Below are 17,089 nucleotides of genomic sequence, written 5' to 3'. Positions count from 1 at the left end.
AAATCTGGAGTCAGGCAGGGCTGTACTCTCTCCCCTGTCTCGTTTGTGTGCTGTATCGAACTTTTGCCAAGTCCATCAGGAAGGATGTGGGCATAAGAGGAGTGACAGTCTCAGGCAGCAGAGGCACTCAGGTCAGAGCCTCCCTGTACATGGATGACGTCGCCATCTTCTGCTCAGTTCGCAGACTGATTATTATCTGTGACCAGTTTGAGCTGGCCTCGAGAGTACAAGTAAATTGCGACAAAAGTGAGGCCACGTTCTTTGGGTGAGCATATAGCCAAGGTGAAACAGAAACTGGGCATGTGGGAGTGACACTCCCTCTCCATTAGAGGTAAAAACCTGGTCATCAGGTGCGAGATGCTCTTGGTGTTGCTGTGCTGTGGTGGTCACCTGAGCCATCTTCCACTTTATCTGGAGGTCGAAAATAGACCATGTCCACAAGGACACAATGTATACATCTCCAGATAAAGTGGGCGAAAAACATTTCCAATCTCGCCCTCCTCCTGATTGCCACCTTTGTGTGTGGCTGCATCAAGTTGTGCATAAACCCTTGGTACGCAAACACCAAGGGCAAGATTCTGCCTGCGGGCTTCTGAACCCCACCGCCAGGGTCAAATGGGGGACAGAAGCCCGCACTGTGTGGGAAACAGTCACTCAGTGTGATTTTCTTGGAGCAGTCAATTAATAGCTAGAGGGCGAACTGGCTGTCCGGATGGGCTTTCAAAGCTGGAGAGTCAATCAGAGGTCTTTCAGTTTGAAGGAGCAGCAGGACGCCACGGCAGGTAAGTGAGAGGGCGTTTCAAAATGGAGTGCCCTTTCTCCAAGCTTATTCAAACTTTAAATAAAAAATGGCCTTTGTAGCTAGGCCACCACTGCGAGGGGAGTAGAACTCCTCCACAGTGCAGCCTGCGGCTGCTGCTGCACCCAGACAGACAGGGAGGGCCTCTAAGCTTGCCTGGAGCACTGGCCCTCCACCTGCACCCCACCCCCCAAAACCGGTCTCCCAGTGGGACACCACCTCCAGGCAGCTAAACTGTCCCCCTCCACCTCTGGTAGCCCTACCGTAGGCAGGTCCAGGACTATATGCTGAGGGACGCACTAAAGCTTGGGGTAGCTGCCACAAAAGCTCAATGGGAAATGCTCACAGTCTCGGGCCCCTGCCATCGTACACCAGGGGGCTGTAACCCATCTAAAACCCCTCAGTTTTTATGCACCAGAGAATGTTTGACATGAAATGTATATAGTAAATATAACCTGTAAATTGTAAGTGTAGTGAGGCACCCCAGAATGTGTATTGTATTGAAAGAAGTATTGCAGTTTTGTAATGTCAAATTTGTTATATAATGTACTTATACTTTTCATAAAATTTGTAAATTTTTTCAAAAAAAATTGTATCTGGCTGTATGTTGACTTAGAGCCTGTGTTGCAAATTGCACACTAAATAAAACAAGACTGCTGTTTGTGACTACTGACTTAATAAAATGACTTAATAGCAGACACCATGAAGCTCTGTGGCAGTTCCAGAACACTTGGCACAAAGCTTCCTTGTGGACTAAAGGGAAATGGAAAAGAAACGGAAGAAAAAAAGGTTCAGAAATAGTTTCAAAATGCTACTACAAATCTTGTCATAGGACTCCTAGAATGCACTTCCATAAACAACACACCTAAGCATAATGGATACCTATTTTATACTGTAGAGTAGATAAGCAAACATAACACCCGAGTGGAACCTAGTTTTATTACAGTTAACTACAAATTGGCAGACACTTCTAGTGCCAGTACATAACCCGACTGGAAAATTGGATGGGATGTCAAATGGGTGGAATCGATCTCTGTTGTTCTTCCTAACTGGTTATGCCTACTTCATACCTATTAATTTTTTGTAATTAATCAGAATATCTCTGAAAAATGTCTTATTTATTATTTGATACACTAACTGCCTTGCTTTAATATTTTGTTACAGGACCATATGGCCCAATGATATATTTGGCAGTAATGTGGAGGATGAGGTCCAGACCCTTCTTAACATCTACTTCAGGCACCAAACTTTGGGACAAACCGGCACATTTGCACTGCTTGGCTCCAATCATGATCTATCGGAAATCAGTTCCAAGCTGATGGAGCTGAATGGAGAAATTCAGGATATGATTCGGAAGGCTCAGAGTTATCGTGTCATCAGTACTTATCTTCCAGACTCCAGCACTGCCAGCACTAGTCTCTGACAGGAGTATTCTGTCTCCCTTTTGTTTACGACTGGAAATGCTGCAATGCTGGTCTGAAGTCCTTCGGTATCTTAGAAAAACTTGGCCAGGCTGTTCTCACATTTGTGACACTTCACAGTTTCACTAAACTTAAGTGGGAAGATCTAAAAATATGTAGCAATATCAAAAGATCAAAAGTAAAGTAAAACATCCAGTTGGATATAAAAATAACTTATTTTCAAAGCACACTTATTCCTACTTTGGGTAGTTATGTTAAGCTGACAAGATACAAGTTCACATATTAACTGAGGATACCAAAGGCCACTAAAGTTATTCTTCCTGAAAAATTATTTTGACAAAGATGTAATTTTACTTTAAGGTGTCAACAACTGATGCTATTTACGCAGAATGGTTGCAAATTCTAGGATTATAGGTAAAATAAGTGTGTGGTTTGTGACTATTAGCTTAATAAATGACTTGACAGCAGGCAACATGAAGCTATAGGCAATGCACTAGGAAGCAGTTTTGTTGAGCTGAAAGCCTGTGTTTCAACCCTTTTTTTTAATTGCTAAAAACTTTATTGTATGTCTAGAACAGGAGCATAGTTAGTCTGTCACAACTTGTTCACACTGAGCTGCTATAAAGCACATTTTTGTTAGAATAAAATGGCACTTAGTTGCTGTCTAAGAAGGTGTTTTACTGGGCCATACAATGGGATTTGTACTGTATTTGAAATACCATGATCAGTTCAGATGAGAAATATTTGGGTATTGGCTGCTTTTTCTACTATATGGAAGCTTTTATGGATTTATTTATAAATAGGAAAATGCTGCTTTAAATAGTTTTGTAGATGAGGCTAAGATTTTCACATTCTATTAGTCAATGCCTGCTGCACTGCCAAGCATGCACATTTATATGTAAAATATAAATTGTATTGAAATGTTTTGAAAATCAACAGGCTACACTTTAACTTTCTAAATTAAGCCACATAGCTGTGAATTTGTAATGTGTTTGGGGAGGGGGGGTCTTCTCATGCTGAGATTCTTCCTCATTTCTGAAACGCTTGTTCAAAGCTATTTTTTTTGCATGTAACATTTAATGACATCTCTAGGATTATCCATATAACTTATATACCTTATATAATTTTAGAGCTACTGTGAAGTATTTTAGATCTGTGTTTTGTTCTGTAAATTCATGGACTCTGTGTACAACTATAATATATCATAACTATGTCCAGTGATGTTATTCCTTGTGGAAAAGTGAGCTTTTATTTAATGCTTTCCCTTGCACTTCAACTGGTCTATCAAAACCAATAAAAATGTAGCAAGTTATGAGTTTGGCTGCTTTTCTATTATACCTTTATTAAAACTCAGTTTCCTAATTCGGATTGGTAGGGTATAAATCTGAATGGTACAGGAGTCTATGAACTGTAATTGGGGGAAAAAAGATGTAATTCTCTCAAACTGGCCTATATCCCATTAAACTCTGTGCATTATAATTAATTATTTTTGTGAAGTGGTTTGATTTCAATGTGTATTATTCACCAAAACCATGGTTTATATAAAGCACAGGTACCAGACAAGAGAAAGATAGCTCTTGTGCAGTTTCAGCAATTATCAAGTAAGCTAATTAATGACTGCTGGTTAAGTAGCAAAGTCACAGATCTTGCATTTGACCCCTGGTCCACTCCGTTACCAGGGACAGGGTTTTCCCTTTGGATTGGGGCCTGCCACTTGCAGGCAAGCAGCCCTACTGACTGCAATCCCATCTCCTGGAAAATGGCATGGGTGTGGAATGGTGCCAAAAAAAAACAGCACGCTGAGTGGTGGTGTGAATTTTCACTCCCGCCCACCCCCATATGGGGCTGAAAATTCCTGCCCCTGATCTCATGATCAGGAAGCTATCATGAGGGGGAGAGGGGATTCAAGTAAATTTATGTCTGAAGAGAAAAGTCAAGGCTGTAGAGCAGAGTAGGGTTTTGGGTATAATCAAACAGATTGAGGCAGGAAGGGACTAAGAGCGTAATAATGGTAAAAGGGCATTAGCAACAAAGGCTGAATAATGGAAAAGGGTTAAGATTAAAAAGGTGCTATGTCTGAATGCACAAAGTATTCACAGCAAGATAGATGAATTAATGGCACAAAGAGATAAATGGTTTGATCTGGTGGCCATTACTGAGATGTGGCTGCAGGGTGACCAGGTTGGGAACTAAATATTTTAGGATACTTGACTTAGAAAAAAAAAAGACAAAATGGAAAAGGAGGTGGGGTAGCCATGATAATAAAGGATGAGATAAAGATAGTAGTGAGTGTTGCATTGTAGGGCGTTCTAGAGAAAGTCTAGGACTCTGGTAAAGGTTAACTAACAACTATTATTTACAGTTATTATATACACTTTCTGAAAGACACCTAAGCTAGCATCCTTCGTGCTGTCAAACCTCCTCCTCCTCAAGCCTATCTCATGTGACCATTACATCATCGCTTGTACAGTGAGAGGGGTCTCTCTCACCGTCTTCAGTATTCACCTTTTATATCCTTATACATCTCCCAAGTCTTTATCCAACATTTTTCCAAACATATATACATTTATGACTTCTCTACTACTCTCTCTCCCACCAAGTCTCTGACTTTAAGGATTCAGTCTCAGAGGTTTGACAACTCTCCCTTATCTGGTTGTATCTGTCTGGGACGATCAGTAGTCTTCGTAAGAAGTCTGGGTTGCTGACTTGGTTTTTTGTTTCTACGGTTGTATTTTGTTCGGTTTGGGTTTGTTTATCTTCATCTGGATCTTGCAGATAGATTATTAGCTATTGCATTTGTGGAATAGGAATGATATTCCTCTGCTTCTTTTGTATGTTTCCTTAATTCGTTCGTATAACATACGATCGCTGATAGTCATCATGTTTATGGATTACTGTGCCTTCTCTATCCAGGTCACGTATCCAAACTTTTTGACCATTGTTTAATTCGGGTAAGCTTCTCGCTCGAAATCTCCTATTGTAATTCCTGGTTTGTTTCCTTCTTTAGGAGTTTTCTGTCTCAAACTTTCTTGTAATCTTGAGTCTTCAATCCAGGCATTAATTGTTGAGGCAATACTGGAAGCTGTTTTTTTTTTAAACTTCCTTCCCATTAGTAATTCTGCTGGTGATAAGGAATTATATACCTTTATGTGCTTGACTTCGGCTACCTTTTCAATCAGCTGCAGTTGTAAGTATGTATTCCTGCTCAGTAAAGAAATTTCTTGATTGTGTAGGACATATATGGTCTCTACCAGTTGTCTGTCTCTATGCTGAAGAATTGTTTGGAATTTGCCTTTTAATCGCAGGTGTCTCCCACCTGGACCCTGCAACTATATATCTGTCAGTTGCAGGTAATGTCTCTTTATCCAAGGTCAGACAATACCATGACACAAGCCCCTGTGTCAAGCTTAAAATTCATGAGGTGTACATTCATGTAGACAACTGCTGTCCAGAAATCTTAGTCAAGATTACTGATTTCTCCCAAGAACTCTCCTGGTTGTTCCTCTTGTGTGAACTGCTGCACTTGATTCACTGCTCTTTGCATGAAGGTCTTCTGCTTTGTATCATTCAACGAAGAAATCTTGCCATGGCACAGCTTCCCAAAGTGTCCAGTTTTTCCACACTTAAAACACTCAGCTTTACTTGCTGGGTACTACTCTCGTCTATGGATATTCTTGGCTCCACGACATTGGCAAGGTTTTCCTGTGTCATGCGCTTTCTCATCAATATGTTTTTTCTGTTCCTTTGTGTTTCCCTGGCTTTGGCTTAACCAGTTGGACAGGCATTGGACTCCTTCTCATCCACAGCTTGTCTTCAGTTCAGAGGATGCCCCTATTCTGTTTGCGAACTTCTGCCTGTCTTACACCGGAAAAGGCATTCAAATAGTAAGGTCTTACTTAGATTGCAACAGGTCTGACAAGGATTGATCCACTATGCCAACAACTGTCCTGTCTCAAATTAGTACTGCCTTTAAGTTGCTGTATTCGCAACCTTCTGCCAATCTATACAGGTCATTAATATAGGAGTCTACAGATTCGCCAATCATCTGCACCTGCTTATTAAGTTTGGCTCTTTATAAGATTTTATGACCATATCATAAGACCACATGAATTAGGAGCAGACGTAGGCCATTCAGCCCGCGGAGCCTGCTCCACCATTTAATAAGTTGACGGCTGATCTGTTTCTGTCTCGAATTCCACACTCCCATCTATCCCTGCTAATCTTTGATTCCCTTACCTAACAAGAATCTATCTACCACCACCTTAAAAATATTCAATATCCCCGCCTCCACCACCTTCTGAGGCAGAGAATTCCAAATCCTTTGAGAGAAAAAATTTCTCCTCATCTCAGTCCTAAAAAGATGACTCCTAATTTTAAAACAGTGCCCCCTAGTTCTGGACTCGCCCACAAGAGGAAACATCCTTTCCACATCCACCTTATCAAGACCATTCAAGATCTTATATACTTCAAGTCTCCCCTCATTCTTCTAAACTCCAGTGAAAACAAGCCCAGTCTGTCCAACCTTTCCTCATAAGACAACCCACACATTCCAGGTATCAATCTAGTAAACCTCCTCTGAACGCATTCACCTCCTTCCTTAAATAAGGAGACCAAAACTGCACACACTATTCAAGATGTGGTCTCACCAATGCCCTGTACAACTGAAGCATAGCATCCTTAACTTTTATTTTCAATTCTTCGTAATAAAGGATAGCATTCCATTAGCCGCCTTTATTACTTGCTGTACCTGCATACTAAGCTTTTGTGACTCGTGCGCTAGAACATCTAGATCCCTCTGCACCTCGGAAGTCTGCAGTCGTTCCCCGTTTAAGAAATATTCTGCATTTTTATTCTTTCTGCCAAAGTGAACAACTTCACATTTTCCCACATTATACTCCATCTGCCAGATTTTTGTCCACTCAACCCATCTATATCAGTCTGCTACTTCCTTATGTCCTCTTCACAACATACTTTCCTACCTATCTTTGTGTCATCTGCAAATTTAGCTACCATGCCATCATTCCCCTCATCTAAGTCGTTGATATAAATCATAAAAAGTTGAGGCCCCAGCACAGAGCCCTGCAGGACTCCACTCATCACATCCTGTCAATCAGAAAAGGACCCATTTATACATACTCTGTTTTCTGCCAGCCAGCCAATCTTCTATCCATGCTAATATGTTACCCCCTACACCATGAGCTCCTACTTTGCGCAATAACTTTTTATGTGGCTCCTTGTCTAATGCCTTCTGGAAGTCCAAGTATAGTACGTAAATGGGCTCCCCTTTATTGACAATGCATGTTACTCCTTCAAAGAACTCAATAAATTGGTTATACATGATTTCCCTTTCACAAAATCATGCTGACTATTCCCGATTACCTTGAGTTTTTCTAAGCGTCAAGCTATAACCTCCTTAGTGATCAACTCTAACACCTTCCCCACGACGGACGTCAAGCTAACTGGCCTATGGTTACCTGTTTTCTGCCTCCCCCCCACTTCTTGAATGGGGGGGGGGGGGGGGTTATATTTGCTACTTTCCAGTCTGGAACCTTTCCAGAATCTAGCGCATTTTGAAAAATTAACACCAATGCATCTACTACCTTATTAGCCACCTCTTTTAAGAGCCTAGGATGAAGCACATCAGGACCCGGGGACTTGTCAGCCCACAGCTTCATTTGTTTGGTGAATACCACTTCCCTGGTGATAGTAACTTCACCAAGTTCCTCTCTTCTTTCCACCTCCTGATTTATAGCTATTACTGGAATGTTTTTTGTATCCTCTATAGTGAAGACAGAAGCAAAATATTTGTACATTTTATCCGCCATTTCCTTATTATCTACTATTTACTAACCATTCTCACTTTCTAGAGAACTAACACTCATTTTACTTACTATTTTCCTTTTTAAATACCTGTAGAAACTCTTGCTATCTGTTTTTACATTTCCAGCTAGCTTCCTCTCATACTCTAATTTCTTTCTCCTGATTTACCTTTTAGTCATTCTCTGCCATCCTTGATATTCTGACCAATCATCTGACCTGCCACTCATCTTTGCACAATATCTGCTCTTTCCTTAAGTTTGATGCTTTCCTTAACGTCTTTAGTTAACCACCCCTTAGAATTTTTCTTTATAGTAGGAATATACATATTCTGAGTTTTCTGAAATATCCACTTAAATTTCTTCCACTGCATCTCTATTGATCTATCTCCTAGCCTAGTAACCCAGTTTGCTTCAGCGAGCTCAGCTTTTATGCACACAGTTACCCTTAGATACTAGTCTTAGACCCACTCCTCTTTCTTTCAAACTGGATGTAAAATTCAATCAATCATATTGTGGTCGCTATTACCTAGAGGTGCCTTTACTCAGGTCATTAATTAATCCTGTCATGTTACACAATACCAGGTTTATTGGTACGGATATTAAAATATTTATCAAAGGCTTGGAATACCTCCTCGGATTTATCAGTAGCCTCATTGATCCCTTGTTGGGCCATTGCATCGCCCGCAATCACATCTACTGAATGTGTTCACTTGTTCCACTTCAGATTTTGTATGGAGTTGTGAAGTGATTCTAACCCTTAGGAACCTTTTTCTCCAAAAGACCCAGTTTTGAATCTGATTGGGTCCCTCTTGATTTTCGAAACTCTCTGGCATTCCCAATTTTGGATCCATATTACTTTATTTAATAGACTTTATTTTAGACTGTTCCCCTTCAAGAAACTTATTTTTTCAGGCTAGCTTGCTATAATGGAGTGTTATAGGTGTTCCCTGCTGTTTTAATAGGCTTTTTTAGGGTTTGCCCCTTTGCTTGAGAAATTCAGTTACTTTGTTTTCTTTTTTCAGACTTGGATGCCTTAATGGAGTGTGACAGCTTTTCTCCAGTGTTCCCTGCTGTTTTAATAGGCCTCTTTAGGGTTTTTCCCCTTTCTTTGAGCACTTTCAGTCTTGTTTTTTTCTTCAGGTTTGCTTGCCTTAATGGAGTTTCCCTGCTGTGCTCGGGGGTTTCCCATGCTTTTCGGTAGTTCACGCGCTTTTCAGTGGTTTCCCATTCAGCCCGAATGAAAGATTGGGTTTTCCCCACTATTTTTTCCCTCTTCGAGCACGATGCCTTAAGAAAATTATTTAAGCTTTTCCAAGGGCTTTTAACTCACCCCATTGCTGGATTCTACTTTCACTGTTGCCACCATGTTGCGTTGATGGGTTTGAATAGTAGGGCATTCGAGAGAAAGTCTAGGACTCCGGTAAAGGTTAACTAACAACTCTATTATTTACAGTTACTATATACACTCTCTGCAAGCCACCTAGGCTAACATCCTTTGTGCTGCTATACCTTCTTCTCAAGCCTCTCATGTGACTGTTACATCATCGCTCGTACAGTGGGAAGGGTCTTTCTCGCTGTCTTCAGTATTAACCCTTTATATCCTTATTCTACAGTGAGAAACGATCTTAGGCCAGAAAATCAGGATGGGTAGAGCTATGAAATAACAAAGGGGAGAAACACTGCTGGGAGTAGTTTATAGGCCCCCTCACAATCAGTGTTGGACAGAGAGTATGTCAGGAAATTAAAGAAGCATGTAACAAAGATAATGCAATAATTGTGGGGGACTTTCATCTTCAAATAGATTGGACAAACCAAATTGGCAGAAATAGTTTGGATGATGAGTTCAAACATTGCAACAGAGATAATTTTCTAGAACAGTACATCCAGGAACCAACTAGGGAACAGGCTACTTTAACTCTACCTATTACACCGTACTAGATCTAATCTGTAATCTTATAGTAAAGGGAAGATCATATTGAGAATTTCATAAGTTTGTAAGTGGTCTGGTTAAATCCTAAAGTCTTCAATTTAAACAAAGCCATCTACGAAGATATGAGAAGCAAATTGGTTGAAGGATTAGGAAATTAGAGTAAAAAGGTATGATGGTAGATTAGCCATGGGGAATAAAGAAGTAATTCATTATTAAAGAATAAAAACTCCACTGGAAATGTGGTACAACCATGGCTAACTCAAGACGTTGAGGTTTACAATGATACCAAAGAGTAATAAGGCCGAAGACGGGCCTTGGGGTAACATATTAGCATGGATTGAGGACAGAAAGCCGGTACAGTGAACAGAGTCGCAGCGTGCAACTCGTGGGGTGCTGCAAGGATCAGTGTTTGGATCTCAACTATTTACAATCTGTATCAATGACAGATGAGGGGACCAAATGTAATATATTCAAGTTTTCTGACCATATAAAAAAACCTGTGCATGAAAGCAAGCTGTGCAGAGAATGCAAAGGAATACAGGTCAAGTAATTGGGCAAGAAGGTGGGCAGATGCAGAATAAAGTGGGGAAGTGTGAATTTATCCACTTTGGTCAGAAGAATGGAAAGGCAGAATAAGAGGCAGGAGTAAAGTAAATGCTGGTATTCAAGGGAATTTAGGGGTCCTTGTACATAAATCAAAGTTAACATGCAGGTACAGCAAGCAATTAGGAAGGCAAATGGTATATGTTAGTCTTTATTGCAATAAGTTAAGAAGTCTTGCTGCAATTATATAGGGCTTTGGCGAGACCACGTCTGAAGTATTGTGTATAGTTTTGGTCTCCATACCTAAGGAAGGATGTACTTGCCTCACGGGTTCAACAATAGATGACTAGATTTGATTCCTTGGATGTGAAATTGTCCTATGAGGAGAGATTGAGTAGAATAGGTCCATATTCTCTGGCATTTAGAAGAAACAAAATTCTGAGAAGGCTTAACGGGGTAGATGCTGACAGGCTGTTTCCCATGGTCTCAGAATAAAGGAGTCAGCCATTTAGGACTGAGATAAGGAGAAATTGCTTTACTAAGAAGGTTGTGAATCTTTGGAATTCTCTACTCCAGAGGGCCAAGGATGCTTGGTCAGAATATAAGACAGATAGATGGTTCCTTTGGCATCCAAAAACTTAAGTGATATGGGGATAGGGCAAGAAAGTAGAGTTGATGTAGAAGCACAGCTATTTTAATGGCATGGCAGAGCAGGCTTGAGTGGACATATGACCTACTCCTATTTATATTCAAGCTTTCCCCACACTAGAATTATAACAGGCAGAAGTTAACTCCCGACTGCTATTCAGCAATTTTTTCAAGAAGTAGGAGTGATGACAGGCCAGGATTGGGCTCAAGTGTAATAGCCTCTAACCAATCATACTTGCCAACATATTGTCTAGGCTCATTAGAATATGTAAAAATGTACTTCGGCAAGCAGATAACACCTTCAGAAGAAAATGGTGGAGGAAAACAAACTGTAGCCAATAAAAAAGTGCTGAGAAGAATTTTGCCTCAATTTAGACAAATTAATTATTTCTTGAATTGTTGAGCCATTTTTACACCAGCATATTTACAATATTTCTCTGTCCTAAGAATATTTGCTTTATGACTAAAATGATGCAGACTAGAGATTTTCCTGTCATGGGCTCCCCTTTGATGTGGCTCTATTCCGATTTCTTGGATCTGCTTCATGTTATTTATCTGTGGGCTCCCAGCAGTATTTGCATCAAAAGGCAGCTCACCTCTGAAGGAGGGAAATCTGGCACTGCTGTGGCTTTTAAGTAGCTATAAAAGTTTAAAGGGCCAGACCAGCAATTTTGGCAGGAATAAGCTGGGGTAGCAATAAACTGAAAATCTCAAGACTTTCTGGCTCTTCAGTAGAGGTGTTACTGTCAATTAAGAAGCTGCAGTTATTTAGCCAAGGGCAAGGCCAAAGAGAATGCTACAAGTACAGTGGAAGGAAATGCCCTCAGTAGTCCATGGCACCTTCGGCAACCCTGAATGTTTATTTAATACAAGAAATTGAACAACCTCAACCAGATAACCCAAGTTAAGCAAGGGCAGTCACACATTGAATCAATGCAATCAAATCTAGTATACACAAGTGTCTCAGAGCTTCCAAGATCTGATATGGCACTGTTCAGCTTTCCTCCAACTAAATGAGTGTTTACAACTATGGAACTCTTTTGTCGCAGTCAAAGGAAATGTTGCCAACATAAGCCTATTATTAAGGCTGCGTTTAATGACAATGCAACCACTAGGTGGCGCATTACTGCACAAACGCAGCCTCATCGGCTGAAATGTCACTGTATGCGACGTTTCAGGCAGCTGCCAGTAATTAAAAATGGCACTGCTCAATTTAACACAAAAAATGAATTGAACCCAAACCTCATAACCTCTCAATGGCCACGATCGCTGCTTTCACACCACCCCCCCCCCCCCAAGTACCCCGTTCCCTTCCGCTTCTCTTACCCTCCCACAATTACTGCCTCAATTGCCGCATTCATTTTCCCACTCCATTCCGTAATCACTGCTTCTCTTCCCCGCTCCCAGCTGCTGACTGCTTCATCCCGCTGCTTGCTCCCTGACTCGCTGCCCAGAACAGCAGTGGGAGAGGGGACAAGCGGGCAAGATGTGAGCAGCGATGAGAGGCAAGAGGGAAACTGGCGAACGCCAAACAGTCTGAAGTGGCGAGCAGTTGGAAAAGGGGAGGGGGCGTGGCTACTGAAGGAGGGGAGCAGGGTACTGTTGAGGGTAAAAGCGGCGATCACGGCCATTGATGGGTGAGGCAATACTCAGACGGCATTTCGGCTGATGTCATTACGTGGTGACATCGCCGCACACACGCACAGACCCATACTCACGCTGCAAATGTTCAGACGCACTGATGACATTGGCGATTGCTCTGCGCACGCGTTTGCAGGAGCTACTCCGTACTATTAATAATCTGTAGGCCTAGGAATCCAGTGTAGAATCTGCCAGTGGCACAGCCCTGATTAGCCAAACTATCTAAATCCAGTATCGCAAGCACTGGTACGCATGACAAGATAGTTTTGATCACATGCTAGTTGCATTAAGTGTGAAACCCATTCCTATTCAGAGTTGGCAAGGCACCATATGATAAGTGTCAATCAGTAGCACCTTGCATTTGGTACTTATGCCGTTCAAATGAAATGTGGAACCGGCTTATGTCTATGCACTACATCCATTGGAAAGGTTATGAACCAGGCAGCACCAGTAAAAAATATAGCAGTGACTTCCTTTGTGCCATCAAAAATGAACCAATAGCCTATCATGAGTATCATTGTGACCTGGCACTGAGTCTAGTGTACCTGCCAGAAATCCACTCCAGGTCGAGGGAAAGCAGATGGCACAACTTCCATGTTAATCTTGCAAAGCACAGCCCTCAAACTCTGCTATTGTTAGAGATGAACAAGACTGTCATAGTCAGGATGGCAAGCACACAGAGACAGTGGTGGTACAAGCACACAGACAGGGCAGGGGAGGTGAACGTGCAGAGACAGTGGGGGTGAGCACACAGACGGGTGGTCTGGTGGAGGGAAGTGATGCATGATTGAGATTGCAGGACCACACGTTTCTGCTCTTGGTGCATGGTAGAGGAAGGGAGGAATTGTTGGGGAGGGGAAAGAAAAAAAAAGTTAGTAATTTTCTTTTATCCAGTATACCCTATTTCTAATGCATTTAACTTTCCAAAATCTGCTCACCAGCAGCCCCCTCCTATTGGACAAAAATTTAATGTGGCCCCTCATGCAAAAAAAGTTGAATATCCCTGGTTTAAACTAAATTGGCAGTGGTTGGGTACCAGCATATAGAAGTTGAAACCAGGAAAAAAGTGCATAAAGGAGAAATAAGTGTTGGATAGTACTAGGGAAGGAAATAGTATATTTGATAGCAGCAGACAAGGAATACAAAGACAGGTTTACAACACATGTAAGTAAATGCACCTGAATAAGGTTTGAGTTACAAGCAGAAATGGCTGTGTGCCAATATATAGCAGCAATAATGGGAAGTGTGGCTTAAAAATGGTGAAGACTGGGTTCTTAATATTCAAGGATATAAAGTGTTCAGAAAAGATAGGGGAAAAAAAAAAAAAGTGGGGTGGCCGTCCTGATTAGGGAAGGCATTGTAGGTTGGAAAGAGGATATCCTTGAGGGGGGCAAAGACAGAATCCATTTGGGGGTATTCTATAGGCCTCCAAATAGTGAGAGAAAGATAGAGGAGCAAATCAGGGATGTGGTGATATTGGGGGTCTTTAGTTATCCAAATATCAATTCGGCTAACAGTAAAGGGAAAAGAGGGGGAGGAATTTCTGAAATGCGTTCAGAACTTCCTCATCCAGTAAGTTCTCATTCCAACTAGGAAGGAGGTATTGCTAGTTCTGGTGCTGGAAAATGAGGTGGACCAAGTGTTTGTGGGGCAATACTTGGATAAGAGTGATCATATGATAAGGTTTAGATTATTAAGAGAAAAGCAAGGATAATTTCAATAGGATAAGGAGGGATGTAGACAGGGTAAAATGGAACCAAAGATAGACAAGAACAATGGGTAATCTTTAAGGAAACATTTCAGATACATGCAAACAAGGGCAAAGGTAAGGGAACCAAAGCCAGGGCTCCTTGGACCATGATGGCGATAAAGAATATGAAACACCCACATTTTTATATGTATATAAAGCAAATTCTTCAAGAGAGGGGAACTGAAGAGGAAAATAAGACTGGCAAAATGAATGAGAATAGAATGGCAGTTAATATGAGGGAACCCAAAAGTCTTCTACTGGTATGTAAATAATAATGGTTTGTAAGATGTTTGGGGGGGGGGGGGGGGGTCTTTTAGGGACAAAGAGTGATATATGCTTAATTATTCTAGCCTTGCCCAGTACCTCCAAGAGTGCTTTGTATTGAGGTTTTCTCAGGAAGAGGATACTGGTAGAAATGGAGATAGTGTAGGTAATGGATGAGGTGAAAATTGATGCCAGTCTTTAGTACATCCTGTCTAAACTTAGAGTGGATAATTCACCTGGGCTGTATTATTAAAGGAAGTGGGGCTGAAGGTAGTGGAAGGACTTGCCCTAATTGTCTAATCTTCTAGGTAATTGGGGAGGGGGTTGAGGGGGGTTGCCAGAGGATTGGCAAATGGTAAATTGGACACCCTTGGTCAAGAAAAGAGTGCAAGGACATCCCTAGTAACTACAGGCTGGTTGTTTTAATATCAGTGGTGGGCAAGGTTTTTCAAAACAATGATCAGTGGGGGGGGGGGGGAGGAAAAAAAAAAGAGGGGAGGGGAAGAAAATCACCAGCCACTTGGAGGTTTGAGGTAATTAAGGAGATCCAGCATGGATTTGTAAAAGGCAGACTGTGCTTCACTAGTTTAAATTTTGATGGGTTAACATTAACTGCTTCTTTCTACAGATGCTGCCAGACCTGCTGAGTGGTTCCAGCATTTCTTGTTTTCATTTCAGATTTCCAGCATTCACAGTATTTTGCTTTTACCTCGAGTATTGTATCCAGTTCTGTTCTTCACACTTTAACAATGCGTGCGTCCTTGAAAGGGTGCAAAGGAGTGATATGATCCTGCAGTTTTCAGGAAATATGTGGTGTGTTTAAGATAGCAAAAGATCAGTACTGCTTGAAGAATAAGCAGGCCTCTGAAGTTACTGAGAAGGTGCACGCTCATTGCCTTGGATACAGCCAATTTTGAACTGGCTTATAGTACAGACTGTTCTAATAGAGGACACAAACAGCTGTGTGTTGGCACCTGAAAGGAGATCTTCAATAATTTAAACTGAAAGAAAAGTTACCCCTCAAAAATTCTAAAGTCAAATTGATAAATTTACAAAGTGTTTACAAGTCATTAATTGTTGAAGTTCATTGCTGGAGAAGTAAAGCAGAATTCAACGATAGAACTGGCTGTAGGCTAAGAACTGCTTTCCCCCCCATCAGATGCCTGTGAGGACTTCAAGCAACATTGGACTTTCACTTCCAGTAAGAGTGTAAATTTTCAAGGACTCAATTTTGTTAATTTTAAATGTTGTTTATATCTTAATGTTTAAGAATTTAGTTTCTGATTAAACAGTTAATTTATTGATTTAATGACAGCTGGTTTGGTTAGCCTTTTTGAAAGTTGGGTCTTTGAATTTGGAAAGTTTTAATGATAATTCAATCCTGTCCTTCCACAGATTGTCTAACAGTGCATTTCTGCCACCACAATCAGAATTGCATATTTGGATTGCAGATTTAGCAGAATGGTTCCAGGGATAATGAGTTTTGTTTTTACTACTTGTCTCATGGGATATGGGCAGCACTGACAAGGCCAGCATCTGTTGCCCATCCCCAATTGCCTTAGAGAAGGTAGTGCTGAGCTGCCTTCTTGAATCACTGCAGTCCATCTAATGCAGGTACACCTACAGAACTGTTAGGGAGTTCCAGGATTTTGACCCAGTGACAGTGACGGAACAACTGCATATTTCCAAGCCAGGATGGTGTAGCTAGAGGGGAACTTATAGGTGGTAGTGTTCCCCCACATCTGCTACCCTCATCCTTCTAGGTGGAAGAGATCTTAGGTTTGCAACATGCTATTGGCAGAGGTATGATGACAGTATGTACCATATGCAAGATTAACTCCTCACCCAGTGGTGATAGTGTATGAGGTACCAATCAAGAAAGCTGCTTGGTCTTGCATGGTGCCATGTTTCTTGTTATTATAACCATACTTATCCAGGCAAGTAGAGAGTATGCCATCACACTCCTCATATCTTGTAGATCAGTGGTGAGTTATTTGTCACAGAATTCCCAACCCTGGGCCTGCTTGAGGCCACAGTATTTGCAGCTGGTAGTTTCTGGTCAATGGTAATTCCCAGGATGTTTATAATGGGAAATTCAGCAATGGTCATGCCACTGAATGTCAAGGAGATGGTTATTGCCTGGCAGATGTTACTTGCCACTCATGAGCTCAAGACAAAATGTTGTCCAGGCCTTGCTGTATATGCATAGACTGCTTCAGGACCAGAGGAGTTGTGAATGGTACTAACATTGTACAATCTGTTGACATTCAGACT

General features: G+C 41.3%; 1 protein-coding gene across 5 annotated transcripts in view; it reads left to right on the top strand.

Moving 5' to 3' along the window:
* Positions 1-3,687, top strand: part of LOC137371258 (protein furry homolog) — a 532,970-nt gene extending 529,283 nt beyond the window's left edge. For all 5 annotated transcript variants that reach the window (XM_068033517.1, XM_068033516.1, XM_068033514.1 and 2 more), the window contains one exon: positions 1,964-3,687. In XM_068033517.1, the coding sequence (XP_067889618.1) occupies positions 1,964-2,222 (259 nt within the window). In that variant the 3' untranslated portion in view covers positions 2,223-3,687. The remainder of the gene's footprint in view (positions 1-1,963) is intronic.
* The last annotated feature ends 13,402 nt before the right edge of the window (positions 3,688-17,089 follow it).

The sequence above is a fragment of the Heterodontus francisci genome, chromosome 6, assembly GCF_036365525.1.
Source record: "Heterodontus francisci isolate sHetFra1 chromosome 6, sHetFra1.hap1, whole genome shotgun sequence".
NCBI lineage: Eukaryota > Metazoa > Chordata > Chondrichthyes > Heterodontiformes > Heterodontidae > Heterodontus > Heterodontus francisci.
This window is presented reverse-complemented; position numbering and strand designations above follow the sequence as displayed.